At 34.6% G+C, this 15,276-nt stretch overlaps 1 protein-coding gene across 6 annotated transcripts in view; it reads left to right on the plus strand.

Moving 5' to 3' along the window:
• The window catches only part of LRBA (LPS responsive beige-like anchor protein), an 840,314-nt gene that overhangs the window by 808,544 nt on the left and 16,494 nt on the right, over nt 1-15,276 (plus strand). For 4 of the 6 annotated variants that reach the window (XM_023733554.1, XM_023733553.1, XM_023733555.1 and 1 more), the window contains 2 exons: nt 1,755-1,922; nt 4,174-4,203. In XM_023733554.1, the coding sequence (XP_023589322.1) occupies nt 1,755-1,922; nt 4,174-4,203 (198 nt within the window). The remainder of the gene's footprint in view (nt 1-1,754; nt 1,923-4,173; nt 4,204-15,276) is intronic. The other 2 variants (XM_023733556.1, XM_023733557.1) reach the window with 1 other exon arrangement.

The raw sequence follows: 15,276 nt of genomic DNA on the forward strand, positions 1-15,276 counted from the left end.
TTGTAAACTTTAACCTAATAAACCTTTATCAGATTTATTAAAATCAAGAATTAAAAAAATTGCCTCCTTAGTTATATGTATTATTATCTTTGAAGTTAAATACGTTTAGATACCAATACTTAACTGAGACCTTAAGGTTTAGAACAGGCTAGGAGTTCCTGGGTGGTGCAGACGGTTAACTCTATCAGCTGCTAACCGTAAGGTTCGAGTCCACACAGAAGCACCTTCATGACGTACTTCTGAAAACTTAACCACTGAAAACCCTATGGAACACAGTTCTACTTTGACACACATAGGGTCACCATGAGTCAGAATTGACTTGAGGGCAACTGGTTATAATGTGTTCCAAGTTAAACACAAACATTTTAGGCGTATTTTTTTTTCAGCTTAGGTGGTCTTTTTTCTTGAACATTTGAATTATTTTTTTAATGACCCCACTGAAACATTAAAAAAAGAAAGAAAGAAACTCATGCTGAATATTAAGGGTAGACATTCTATGACATAGTCATTTGTACATTATGTCAACATTTCAGAGGAAAATGTTGGCTGGAAACTATAGGGATGCTGTGGAGGGGCTGCTACAGATACTTAATTCTTTACAAAGTTTGTGTGAATTATAAACACCGTCTATCGTTAAACAAAAGTTCTGAAAGGTGAGGGTTTTACTTTTTTCTGATACCTTTATATGAGCAATTCTTCCTGTGTCTGAGGACCTAGACGTAGTAAGTTTACTGAGCTCCTCCTCTCCCCACTGTGGCCCCGCCCCACTCATTACCCACAGATAAACTGCCATAATCTTGACTTCATCATCACCCCCCCTAATGAATTTTCATCACTCAGAAAATTAAAGAATAACCTGGATAAAATGGCAATTACAATAAATTAGTCCTTTTATAAAAACTAATTCATGGAATCCTGATTTGAAAATGGAGAAACTCTCCAAAGTGACTTGTTTTATCCTGCTATGTTGTTGTTGGGTGCTGTCGAGTACATTTCTGATTCACAGTGACCCCATGTGACAGGGTAGAACTGCCTCACAGGGTTTTCTTGGCTGTAATCTTTGTGGTCTTTCACCCGAGGAGCCACGGTGTGTATTCGAACCACCAACCTTTCAGTTAGCAGCCAAATGCTTAAACATTGTGCCACCAGAGCTCCTTATATAGATCACTTAGAAGAGAAAAGAAAGAAATATATTAACCTTCACTTATTCAGAGACGGGACTGTATTAGTGAAGTCTGAATTATAGAGTACTTTTACAGAAAGGCAACTAAATTTTGTTTTGTTTCGAATCATATAGAGTAAGACAACAAATTGTTAAAATGGTTCCAGATAAGGATTCTCCAGGGCCCGCTTTAATCAGTAGACATGATTCATTTTTAACTTGTAGTAGCCATTTGTACCTATATGTTGTCATGGTCCTCAAATATTGTTCTTTTAAATAGTTTTAACATATGCCTTTCAAAAATGTTATTCTCACAATTCAGTTAATCTTTTGTTGTTTTTAGTATTCAAAGAAAACTTCTAGGTTCAACCAGATCAAATTATTATAAAATCTGCATTATCAAAATCTGAGTTAATATGGCTTTATTGTCTTATAAGTTATCTAAAAAACGCGATGCTGTCGAGTCGATTCGAACTCATAGCGACCCTATAGGACATAGCAGAACTGCCTCATAGGGTTATGAGTTATTTAGTCACTGGAAATTTGTTTGTTTCTTTTTAGCAATTTTAAGGAAAATTGTTTTGTATTTCAGGAAAACTGATCCAAGTGGTGTTTGGCCATTGGGATGTTGTCACTTGCCTCACCCGTTCTGAGTCATACATTGGGGGAAATTGCTACATTCTGTCAGGATCACGTGATGCAACCCTTCTGCTGTGGTACTGGAATGGAAAAAGCAGTGGGATTGGAGATAACCCAGGCAGTAAGTACAACTTATTTTGTAAGTAAGCTTTTACAAGTGGCATGTAATAACATTTTGCAGTGAAGTGATCTTTTGCATGCTTGTGAGAGTGAAGAAGAATTAGCAAGTAGTTGTAATTTCTTAGCTATAATTTAAGAAAGCTCTACATAGCCTTGGTATTTACATTTTGTGGACATTGATAATGAGATTTCATGCTTGGATTTTAATTATTCATGTTACAGGTTTTTCTTATAATCTGAAAATGCTAGTTCTTCATTGGAAATGGCTGTCACAAATCAAATAAAGGTGTTTCATTCATGAACAATAAGATATAATGTAGAAGAGCAATCATCTATTATTATCTTGTTTATTGAATCATATTTTAAAAGAGCAAAATAAAAGTTATAATTTCATGGAAACCAGTCGTTACAAAAATATGCTTTCATCTACATATTAAAAGACAAAACAGGTCATAAAAGGCCAATATGGAATATTCAAATTGGCTCTTGGTTTTTCAAGATGGGAAATGAAAATGTTCACCAGCAGCCTTCAACATCTTTATGAAACTATGCTTAAGGCAGTAAAACAAAACGTGTAACCATTTAAAATTGTGATTCACGGAAGGCAGAAAAGGAAGCAGCTACCATTAAAACCAATCGCACACAGCTGCAGAAAAGAAATGGCTTTAGAAAAACACATTAAGAAGTAGGAAAAAACAATTAAAGGGACCACCTGAAAAATGAGAATTTAATTAAAATGATTATGACAACACCGAAGAGTTCTTGCAAGAATAGCTGTAGATTTTTACTTCATAAAGTAGAACATTTTAACTGCTCTTAAACATTTACAGTTTCTTAATTTAAAGCAAGTTGCATTGTATTTAGTTAAGGAAGGATCATGTTGTTCCTGGTTACTTTACCTGAATACTATGGTACTTCTGTCACTCAACCCCAACTTACAAAACAGTTTAAATATGTTGAAGTCCATTGTATTTTGGATTGATTTTTAAAAGCTGAGCTTAAATGTATAATATTTGTATGAAACCTTTATTTAATTTACTTAAATGCTAGTACAATTTTAAAAGAATATATACAAAGTATTTTTCAGAGCTATTTCTGTTTTATATGTATAGGACAGACTTTGCTTGGTGTGGTGGGTAAACAAAATTTTTATTCAATGAACCTCTAATTTATATTTCTTATTGCAATCAAAATGGATAATTCCCTACTCAAATAGAATATGAAAAATAATTTTAAGGCTGTGATGCTACATATAATATGGTCTTTGTGATCAGTTCAAATTTCAGCATGTATGTCTATGTATGTTTCGTGTATCTATACATATATCTCTGTTTTATATGTAATTGCAGTAAAATTTTAAAAGATGTACATTTCAGAGAGATTGTTTTTAGCACTCTTATGAAAAATATTTCATGTTCTTTTTATTAAGGACACTTACGTTCTGGCCTTCTTCCTTTCTCACCTTTTAGGATGTGTGACTACTTTCAATTCCTTTTTTCCTGTTTCTGTGAATCCAGTTACTGGGATTTGCTACATTACCTCAGGCAAACCTATATTTGACATAGATAATAAAACTACCATTTTATTATTTAGCTCAAAATATTAAGGGAGAATTTTTTCCTAGACATTGGGCTTTTTTTTTTTTTTTTGGTAGATGTAACCTTGTCTAGAAATAATGTAAGATATTTCATGCACCTATAGCGCTTAAAACAACAAGAAAAAAATAGATATTTGATTGTTATACTTGTTCACCCAATCATGTTCTACAGTTACACATGGGCATTACCAGTGTGTACTCTGAGAACTAGCTAAAGGCAGACTAACTATATTTGTATGTAATTGCTGCTGCATTTCAGAAATTTAAGTTTATTTTAAAATTAGAATTTTTCAGCTTTTCCATAAGTAGAAATATGGTATATGTGTGTGTATTTGTATGTGTGTACATAATATATCTTATAAATCATCCTAGAAATGATTTTTGCATAAATCTTCTAAAAAGTGAATCAGTAGTACTGACCAAATGCTGGGGTTTAGAGTAAAAGTAATCTAAGTTCTAGGCTTTACTGTAGTCTCTCTGTCCTGTCTATAAAATGAAAGCAACAATAGTAAATGACGCAAGGTGTTATCAGAAACACAGGATGCTTTGAGCAAATAAATCACCACACAAACACCATCTTGTTGGCATTAGAGTATATATTATTACATTATATTTTTTATAAAGCATTTCATCTATACCTTCTCATTGTCTGCAGGATGCTGGACATTAACTCCTACTAATGCTGGTAATGAAAAGGAAAAGAAAACCCGAATAACATAACAGCACATCTAATAAAATTTTAGAAAATTGTAATGTATCTTGACTAAATGAAATTACCTTTCTCAAAGTGAACCTCACTCCTTTCTGGCCTTTTTATAACATCTGATGTCCCAATTTAATTTCGCTTTATCTTTGAAGGATGAACCTGGGAGAAAGACAAATAGGCACTTTTTCGTATAATGAGAACTTACACACATTAGAATAGAAAAATGAACAAGCCAGCCTAAGCTTTGCAAAAGAAAATGCCAACAAAAGCAAAGCCATTTTTACTGTGCACGAACTGTGTTTGAAATATTCACACAAGCTGGTTTGGATTTTATAAGCCTCTGGCTCATTGATGGTTCCACCATGCAGCCGCTGAAGTCAGAGCTTTGCAGATGAGGAATTTTGGGTTATGCTTAGTTCTGTATTGTATCTCTTGGATACAATATAAATGACTTTTATGAGGTGCTCAGGCCTTTATATACATATAATTGCAATCTGATCTATATATGCACAGAATGCCTCACCTTAAATTTTTGAATTTAGAGTGTTTTTCTTTCTTTTATGGGAAAATAGGTATATGAAAGAAAACCAGGCTATTGCTTTTTCTGCATTTTGTAGGTCTCATTCAGGTATTTAGTTATTTTATTTCAAAGAACAGGAGAATTAGCTAGTAATTTTACTTACTAAGGCCATAAGCCTATACCTTTTTCTCTAAATCTAGTACTGGTGCTATATGTAAAATTGATCACTTTATTACTATTTTTTAAAAATATGTTATCTAACATTCATATGCATATTGCTTAGACAAAATCAGGCTAATTCAAACTGGAGAAACCCTAGATGTAGTTTGAGACTTTTAAAAGGACACAAGTGTTTTATGAAATCTGCCTAGATTACAAGGCAAAGCCTTGTTTTCTGATATAACAGATAGCTTTTCATCTTCGACTCTATTCTCATGATAGTTATCTTCCGTAGAATGTAATTTTCTCAATGAGAAGAAAATAGGATTCCATTTAGTTGTGGATATGTTTTATAAAATTACCCAAGAACATTTCAGTGAAGGATGTTGTCTACATGGAGGCATAGCGTCTGTCTCTTGCCTTAGGACTCTTTGTGTTGTAGAACTGAATCTTGCCCGCCAAAATGCTTTTCCTGAGATGCGCACTTTTCTTTCGAGTAATGCTACTGCACATTTCCAATTTGGGGAGGAAATGCTCCCCAGTGCTTTCAAGTGCCATTTACATATTTTAAACTCTGAAATAACCTTTTTATATAAGCAAGATAAAAAGGTCCAAATAGTTACTGTTATTCACTATTTTTATAACAATAAATCATAAATGTGGATTTTAAAGATTAAAAGCTTACCAAGTATTTTTTAAAGTATTTGAGTAATTTTTTAAAAGCCCCAATTGATGAACTTTAGAAGCAAACAGCTGCTGACTGTGAGGGTGTTGCATGGACTTGTGTTTGTAGTATTTCAATAAAGTAGTTTTCCATTCTCACATTCTGTTTTTGATTTGATTGAAAGGTGGCATTTTTTTTTTCCTGTCTTTGCAATCAGACATGGTAATCTATGTCAGCTTTTTCCTTTATGGGAATGGCGTCTACTTGGGGAAAAAAAAAACAATTTAAATTTTTTCTTAACAACAAGATTCTGTTCTTTAAGAATATTTCAGCACCGTTAATTAGAAAGGAGGTTTTATTAACCATCAGGCTAGCACTAACAGACCTCAGAGCTGTTTTTTAAAGTACTGTATGCCATAGCTGCCCTGCTTTTTCTCTGTCTAAAACTTCATTTTGTTATACTCTCATCAATCACTTAAGTCATTACCGTAAATCCTACTGTTGTTAATTTTACTAGTATCACCCTAATGAGACATTCCTGCTATAATTAAAAATGAATTCTAACTTTAAGGCATTCTAAATTTTTTTTTTAATGAATTTAGAATGATCTTGCCATATGACCATAAATACCACTGGTATACAGATAGACTCCTCATCAAGTCTATAAGAAAAGTCGTATCGTAGTATGTCCAGGTGTGAATTATTCACTGGGAGCCTCTGTGCGCATGTGCTTATGCATATGTATATTTTTATGCACATATTTAGGAATTATGTCCTGTTTATCGTAAAGCCTAATATGCTTCACTGAAGCTACTGATAAATCCTTATTCTTTGTCTTGCCGAAATATAGGTGGATATAACACAAACATTATGACTCTCTGTAAGTAGGTGTCCTAGAGCACCATCTGCTGGATGCATTTGGGGACTTAATGTTGGTAATGTGAAAATTTGTATTTGATAAGACAGGTATACTTTGTTTTTAATTGCCTGTGATATATTTTTTATGGGTTACAAATGTCAAGGTATGTACATTCTGTGTTGAATATATGAGCTTGTAAAAAGAAATCACTTTCTTCCTTGTTTTGCTCCACCCTAACTTGGTTTAGGAACTTTACAATAAATATTTTGTCTAAGGAAAAAGTAAACACAATGTATGCCTAATAAAACAAAGTATCACAGCTTGTCATGAGATAAACTACCATCTTATTGATTGCAGGCTTTTAGTAAACTGTATCTGTTGCCGTGGAGTTGATTCTGACTCATAGCAACCCTACAGGACAGAGTAGAACTGCCCCATAGGGTTTCCAAGGAGTGGCGGCTGGTGGATTCAAACTGCCAACCTTTTGGTTAGCAGCCAAGCTCTTAATCATTGTGCCACCAATAAGCTATAGTTGGGGAAAACTGCTGTATTGATGATATTTTGAATTTAGGCTCCTTAGGTTCACTAGATTCTGAATATGAAAACAATGTTTGAGACGAGTAACCTTTTTATACCTAGGATATGACTTGAGTCTTTGTCAAGCACGTGAGATTTTCTTGTATGCATCTCACCAAGAGCTCCCCTCCTTGTGGTGTGCACTGTTGCACTAGCACAAGACTGCTTATATTTTTGTTTTTTCCTTGAAGAATTCAGCAAGTAGGGTTTTGAAGCCAGTATGTTGGCAGTGTTGAAGTTCAGGTGACATTAAAACTACATCTATGAAATTCTCCAGAAGGCCCAGGATGTTCAGTGCTCCATGATGTAATGCAGGCCCTCAAGTTCCAGCAAAACAACTCTGTATTTACTGCTGGTAACTAATAGTAGATGTGGTAAAAAGGAATTATATTCATATGGCAAATGAATACAACCTTAATGTGCACCATATGCAGAGTGGTGGGGTGATGTGCCAATATATCACGTTTATTTACCTTGTTTGGTTGTAGAGAAAAAATGACTATACCATTCAGCCCGTAGGCTATAGCCACATACATATGAGAACAGAAGAACTGATGATTTATGCCCTTGAACTGAAACTGAGTTATCTTCCTATGTAGGCTTTCATACTGCCACACCAAAAGAAAGTTGTTTGCCCAATACGTTATGCTCAGATAGGAAATTTATTTTCAAACAATTGCTAGAATCAATCACAGAAAGTACATATTCCCTATAGTTAACTAACTACCGCTATATAGGTGCTCAGAGAAAATTTTGAGTGTGTCTTCTTTCACTTGAGAGACTGAATATACCCCCAAATTGTGAGCTTACTTTCCTTGTTTTTTTTTTTTTTTTTGGTGTTATCTAAAAGTTGGATTCTTCTGCTTTTAGAATGTTGCATAATTGTGTGTGTGTGTGTGTGTGTGTGTGTGTGTTTGTGATGTATTACCAAGGATGCATTTAATTAAGACCTCCTGGAACAGCATACTAAACTGACTGACCTTCCAAAATGTCCGCTCCATTAGAGAAATTATATGACAGGTTAGTGTATATGTACCTCACATTGTATTTTAGATATTCCTGTGAATTTATGAAAAGAGAACCATTTTACATGAAATTCAGTACTTTAATGAGTCTGATGACTTTGTTTACAAAGGAACACTTACCCTATTTTTCCTACTTGCTGCAGTTTCTAGACACCATGCTCACTAACAGGGCTATACAAAGCAGCAGTTTAGAAGTGTTATTAAACAATTTTTTAAAATTTACTTTCTTGATCTTTTAACGTTGTTGTTAGTTGTTGTTAGGTGCCATCCAGTTGGTTCCAACTCATAGCAACTTGGACAACAGAAGAAAACGCTGCCCCGTCCTGCGCCATCCTCACAGTCGCTGCTATGTTTGAGTCCATTGTTGGCAGCCACTGTGTCAATCCTTTTAACATTACCGTTACCTAATTAAGTATACAGTTGCATTTTTTTTGCCAGCTAGTTGTTCTCTCTCTCTTTTTTTTAAGTTATTTTTCTTAACATTCAGATGGATTTGTTCAGACTTCAGGTTAAAGATTTGAAGTATTTTTAGGTAGCAAAAAATCCTTAGAACTCTTTTTGCCTGTTGTGGCTTACGGCTGCGTGAATGTTTTGCTTTTTAGCTTTTAATTTTTTAGCTTGTAGGCGTGTACAACTGAGAGAATTTTTTGTTTCCTTGTGAGTGGGGTCAAGATGTTCTTAATAGCTCAAGATGTGAAAACCCTCTCTAGTTTTCACCGAGTGCCTTGCTTATGTATCTTTAACAAAGGAAACTTAAAAATGTTGAGATACTACAAAGAATTTTCTGTGATTTGATTAGTGAGTGGGTAAAGGCTAGGTGTTTAGGATAAACCAAAACCCATTGCTGTCAAGTTGATTCTGACTCATAGTAACCCTATAGGACAGAGTAGAACTGCTCTATAGGGTTTCCAAGGAGCGCCTGGTAGATTCAAACTGCCAGCCTTTTGGTTAGCAGCTGTAGCCCATAACCACTACACCACCAGGGTTTCCAGGTATTTGTAGAGGTATTTAGGATAGATAGGTTAAAATTATTTCCAATTTCTGAATATTCATAAGAATTATACTCAGTGTTGCATATCAACAAATCTGAAAACAATTTCAATAATTTTACTATCCATATTCTCTTTTAGAGGCAGAATTTTATCATCTTTATGTTGTTAGACACCCATATGCAGCTAAAGAAGCTATAGATGGATGGGAGCCGAGATGAGCCCCTCTGTGGGGAATCGACAAATGAAAAGTATTGGTCTCACGAAAGTAGAAAAAAGAAGTATATTAGTTAAAAAGATATGATCTGTCCATATATTGAAATAATACAGCCATTGACAAAGATAGTATACATTGATATTATTGACATGAAATAATGTATTGCTAAGTGTAAAAAAATCACTAAAACTGTATGTAAAATGAAATGTTAAAGTATGTTTATCTGTACGTGTATACACTTGTATTCTGTGTATACTTATACATAGAACAAAGTCGGGAATGATAGCAAGTAAAATATTAGCAATGGTTATTTATAGGTAGTGATATTTGGAGGCAAATTTTCATTTTCTTTCCTGTATAAACTGGTTTTTTAAAAAAATTATTTATTTATTATTGTGATTTAGGTGAAAGTTTACAGAGCAATTCAGTTTCTCATTGAACAGTTAATACACAAATTGTTTTGTGACATTAGTTGCCAACCCCACGGTATGTCAACACTCTCCACTTCTCCACCCCAGGTTCCCTGTTGCCATTTGCCCAGTTTTCCTGTCCCTTCCTGTCTTTTCATCTTTGCTTTTGGGCTGGTGTGCCCATTAGTCTCGTATACGTGATTGAACTATGAAGCATGTCCCTCACTTGTGTTATTGTTGGCCCCATAGACCTGTCTAATCTTTGACTGAAGGGTGAACCTCAGGAGTGACCTCAGTACTGAGTTAAAAGAGTGTCAGGGGGTCATACTCTTGGGGTTTCTCCAGTCTTTGTCAGACCAGTAAGCTTAGTCTTTTTGTGTGTGTGTGAGTGAATTTGAATTTTGTTCTACATTTTTCTCCCAGTCTGTCCAGGACCCTCTATTGTAATTCCTGCCAGAGCAGTCGGTGGTGGTAGCCAGGCACCATCTAATTGTTCTGGGCTCAGTCTGGTGGAAGTTGTGGTCCATTAGTCCTTTGGACTAATCTTTCCCTTGTGACTTTGGTCTCCTTCATTCCCCTTAAGATCCCAGTCACTACTCACCACAGTCAAATGTAGAACATTTTCTTTATAGATTATGTTATGCCAATTGAGTTAGATGACCCCCAAGACCATGGTTCCCAGCCCTCAGCCCAGAGGCTTGGTCTCTCAGGGCATTTAGATGTGTCTATAAAGCTTCTATGACTTCGCCCTGTGCAATTTTTCATTTTCTTCTTCATAATTTACTAAATTATCTGAATGTTTTATAATGAGTATATATTACTGTGATAATCAGAGACAATAAAAGTGTTTTAATTTTGGAAAAAAGTACCTAATTATTGTAATATACCTTCACTCCCTGTCCCTGGACTCCAAACTTCTAGATCTCTTTACTGGCTGTATCACAGTTTTTGTGGATGGTTCTATCAGGGAAGGTTGGGAAGTCTAAGGCAAGGACAAGTGGGAGAAAATTAACTTCTAGAAATTAACGTATGTTTTCCCTTGGTGTGTAACAAAAGTAATGAGAACCATCTCTGTTTGGCTTTGATGAAGCATAGAATCAGATACTGTGCTTTTGCTGAAAGGGGTGCCTATAACAGAGGATGAAAATAAGCATCTTTGTGCTGCTGCTGCTACCACCACCACTACCACCAGATGATACTTAATGGGTGCTCACTACATACCAGGCACCATCCTGAGCACCTCACATACTAACTCATTATTAATCCTAATAATAGCCCTGTATGGTACCTACTGTTATCTTCATTTTATAAACGAGGCACAGAAAGATTATAAATATGCCATTGTTTTCTACCCTGGAACTCTAAGCTTCTAGATCTCCTTACTAGAACCCACCCTAGGGAGGTCACAAAGACAGCAGGTGCTGGAGCCTGGATTGAACTCGGTCGCTCTAGGCTGGAAGCCCTGTTCTTAACCACTAGACTGCACAACATCTTTGATTTGACTTAATTGGATTATCAACTGTAAGAAATTTGATGCAACCCCATCACTTAATCACTTTTAGTCTATGCAGGGTACATAGAGAAATAATTTCTTATACTGAGTTATTATGACTGTATTTGTCATAACAGAATTTTGTATTTTTTAACTATTATAACACATTATAGTGGTATACTGATATACAGTTATAGGTACATCCTCATACAAACCCATCTTCTAATATAGTCTTAGAGGATGATTCTATTTTCATGAACTTTTATACATATATATCATAGAGAAAGGAGGAGAAAGGTTATAAGCTAGGAACTTAGTTTCATTTATAATTGATATTGTACCACCACCATTACCTGTCTTGCATTAATAATTCTAATATTTACAAGAAGAACCTAACAGAATTTACTGATGGCTGTCGCACTGTAACACCCACTGTAAATGTAGCTATGATTTGTAATATGTACCCTATATGTTTAATCAAATAAGCATTTTTTTTTTTTTTAAACCAAAGAGACCATAATGATTTTGAGGGGTAAGGGGAGACTGATGGAGGTGGAATGACTTCAAAAAATTCCCTATAGTTTGTTTCTCTTTATATAATTAAAATGTAGTATTATAATTCCCATTGAAAAAAAGGTTTAAGAAACATTTAACAGCTAACCTCATTTCTGCTTCAGCACAGCCATTTCCTTTCTTGATTTTCCGTTATGGTGAGCCACGTGAGAAAGCATGATATTCAGTGTTCACAGGAATGTTTTGTAGTAATCAAAATGTAATTATAATGGAACAAAAGGCATGGGCAAAACATTGTGTCCACCTTTCAGGAGTAACTGGCATATATGCTGTATAATATTTAGATTTTCTGTTGTTTTTGACCTGAGTACTTTATGTATTTTTTTAAGACAAAGTTGTATTTTCTCTCAAAATGAGCACTCTATTGAAATTATTATTCTTTTAAATTCAGCTTTCATCTTTTGTTTTACCTCTTGAAGAGGCAAGATGGCATCAGGTTTTACTAATATAGAAGATTATCATGGTTGTTTTTATGTGAAGATTTTATTAAATATCAATTTTGTATATAAATTCTAATTGTAATAAGTAGCTTGGACTTAAAAACCTCTACAATTAATAGATAATTATAATGTATAGGTTTATAGTAAGGTCAACAAAACCTCATGCAATGACCATTTAAAATCAAGTCATTTTCAAATAAAAGGCCATATTTTATTCCTTTCTCTATTTCCATAGTGTATTACACATAATATATGCCCAATAAATGTTATTAAATGAATGAAGAAATAAATGAGTGAACAAATGGAAAATGTTAATACGTGGGCCAGGAGTCATGTAAACTAAGTGTTAATTGGAAGAAATAATTTTATCTCTATAAAACTAAGAATGGAGAAATGTTGAACCCCACTTCATCTCATAATAAATGGTATTAAAAAAAATGGTGAGTGAATGAAGGGGATTCGCTTTCTGCTAACAACAACGTACTTACTTAAACCACGAGTGGAATTTTGCATTGCATTTTTAAGTGATTTAATTTACTTAAGATTAAGGAGATAATACCAAAAATATCAAGAACTTTATTCACTTTTTAAAAAGGAACTTAAAAATTTGCCAGAAATAAACGTCAGGTCTATTTTTACCTGGATTATTAATCCCTTTTGTCTTAAAAGAAACAGACATTTTGAAATAATATCTTTTTCATTAGATATTTATGAGCAGGATCCTAGAGAGATTACTGTTTTCTCTTCTTTCTGGTGTAATTTTAAGTGGTTCCGAATCCATTTGTTGGAGAAATACGCTTAATGTTATGAAGGCACCAAAGAAACACACTTAATAAAAACATTTGCTATACTACCTAATAGTGTTAAAATATTTTACCTAATATTTTAAAACATAGGCCCAATATAAATACTAAATGAGTGTTATGGAAATTGTGTGCTGTTTAAATGCAAGTTGGATTGTTAAGATAGTCTAAGTTAGCACTGATACTCAGTATTATGTGCTGAGAAAAGCACGTCAGTTAAGAACTGGTACGTCCTGGCATTCGTGGCAGGATTTGGACTGTCTTTAATCTCATTTGACTTGTTCATCTTCCTTTAAGGCCATCCATAAAGATGCACTGGGTATCCTTTTCAGCCTTTGGTTAGGATTTGCATCAGTAGTCATAAACCTGCTCCCTGGACAAAGACACCCTTTCCTTTGAAGTAACTGTTCAGGCTTTTCAAAGCAGCCCTAGAAGCCTGTCCTCTTTCTCTTTTTATTTTTCTTTAAGGAGAGTTTGAAGTATAGACCCTTAAACTAGTAGCAAGATAAATTTTCCTCTCAGCATTATTGAAAGCCATGACAATTTTTCAAGTAGCAAGACTTTAAAGGTTCTTAAGGGAATCTTTCCTGCTTTATGATCTAGCTTTTGGTAGATCCTACTATTTCAGAAAGCAAAAGTAAACATTTTTTATGTCCATTAACCACTGGAAATTTTTATCAAGTGAATTAACCTGGTATTTTTCAGAAGACTTTTTTCTGTTCTTTATTTGGTTTAGAGACTTCAGTGAGAGATGGTGATAGCTTTGGGGTCTTTGGGAAAAAAAATATGGTATTGTCCTATTTGAGCTGAATCCCCCCCACCAGGTATTAACCGTATGGTCTGACAAGTGGTTGGGAGGGGCAGATTTAGGTGAGTGCTGCAAGAAGAATGAGTTATATGGTTTCTAAATTTTATTTCTAGGCTTTCCAAACAGAAATATGCACAGATATGTATGGGGTTTTGCCTTTCTTTTCTGTGGGTTGTTATCATTTGGGCTCTGCTGTGATCCAGGATGATGTATAACAGCATGACTTCAGAGAAACAGAAAGACAGAGTCTGTGAGCCACATAGAAAGCCTGTCTTCTGCCTCCTGATTATCTCTCTGCCCTGAGTAATTTCATTCCAAGTGGTTCCCAAAATGCCTGCTGAGCCTAAATAGTCTGGACCCATTTTATTTAAATCCCATACCATATAATTCCATCTATTAAAGTAAAATTTTAATATTTAAAACACTTGGTTTATTGGAACTTATAAAAATCCAACAAGTATTTTCAGCATACTTTTTGATCAAGATAAAATGTGAAGAATGGTTGATCTGTAAAGCAGTTAAGTCTTTAAACAAGACTGGAAACAGCTTTTCTTAGGAGAATCGGTATCTTTCCTTCCGTTGTTGTATGTGGGTTTTTAGAGACCATTAGTGTACATTCCCATAGGTGAGGGACGTTAGGTGGCACAAACTTTTCACGGGAAATCCATTAAGTGTTTGTGAAACCAGTTACCTGAAAAGAACCTCACAATCGTAAATCTACCCTCACGCTTTTAATTTGCTGTTTTCCTTTCTTTTATTTTTTGTATTTCCTGAATTGTCTAACCTGCTTCCTGGATTAGGAAATGTTTTGCCAAACTTTGAAGCTAAAGTCCTAGCACTGAACAGTTCTTTATTTAGGGATCAGCCTGAGGAAAAGAGAAATCTTTTTTCAGTTTTGAAATTACTCTGTGTGTGTCTGTGTCTCTTCCGATTTGTGGAAAGAAAAATGATTGATATAGTTTGGAGTACTGGAAATTAGTATTTTGCATGTAAAGCAAACTTACGAAAATCTTAATAAGTTTATAAAAAAGAATGTTTATATTTTAACCTACTTTCTAGGGTTAATCACGAGGCTTCCTTAAACTAACTATATAATCGTAGGAAACTCTCAATATTTCAACTTTTATATAAAAGGGAGACTGTACAATAGATAGTAATCCTTTCCCTCCCCCTCCCTGCCCCTGAAAACATATTCTTAGATCTAGAAAACAAAAAGTTAGCATTGACGTGCTTAAGTGGCGATGTCCTCTGGGTCCACCATTATCCATCTGTCCTTTGTTTACTTTGGCTTATACTTAGATTGCTTTCGGTTACCATCAGTCTTCCTTCAAACTTTCGCTTTCCACTGAGGAATAAATACCAAGACAATTCCAGTCAAAACACAGATCTCACCCCCAGCCCCACAAAATGGTAACTTCAGACAACAAAAAGGGAACAATCATTCCGAAAATGTATTCCTTTAGATCTAATCTTAATTGTTGATAAACAGTTGTCAATAGATATAACTACAGTAATTT

Source organism: Trichechus manatus, unplaced genomic scaffold, assembly GCF_000243295.1.
Source record: "Trichechus manatus latirostris isolate Lorelei unplaced genomic scaffold, TriManLat1.0 scaffold00059, whole genome shotgun sequence".
In the NCBI taxonomy this organism is placed as follows: domain Eukaryota; kingdom Metazoa; phylum Chordata; class Mammalia; order Sirenia; family Trichechidae; genus Trichechus; species Trichechus manatus.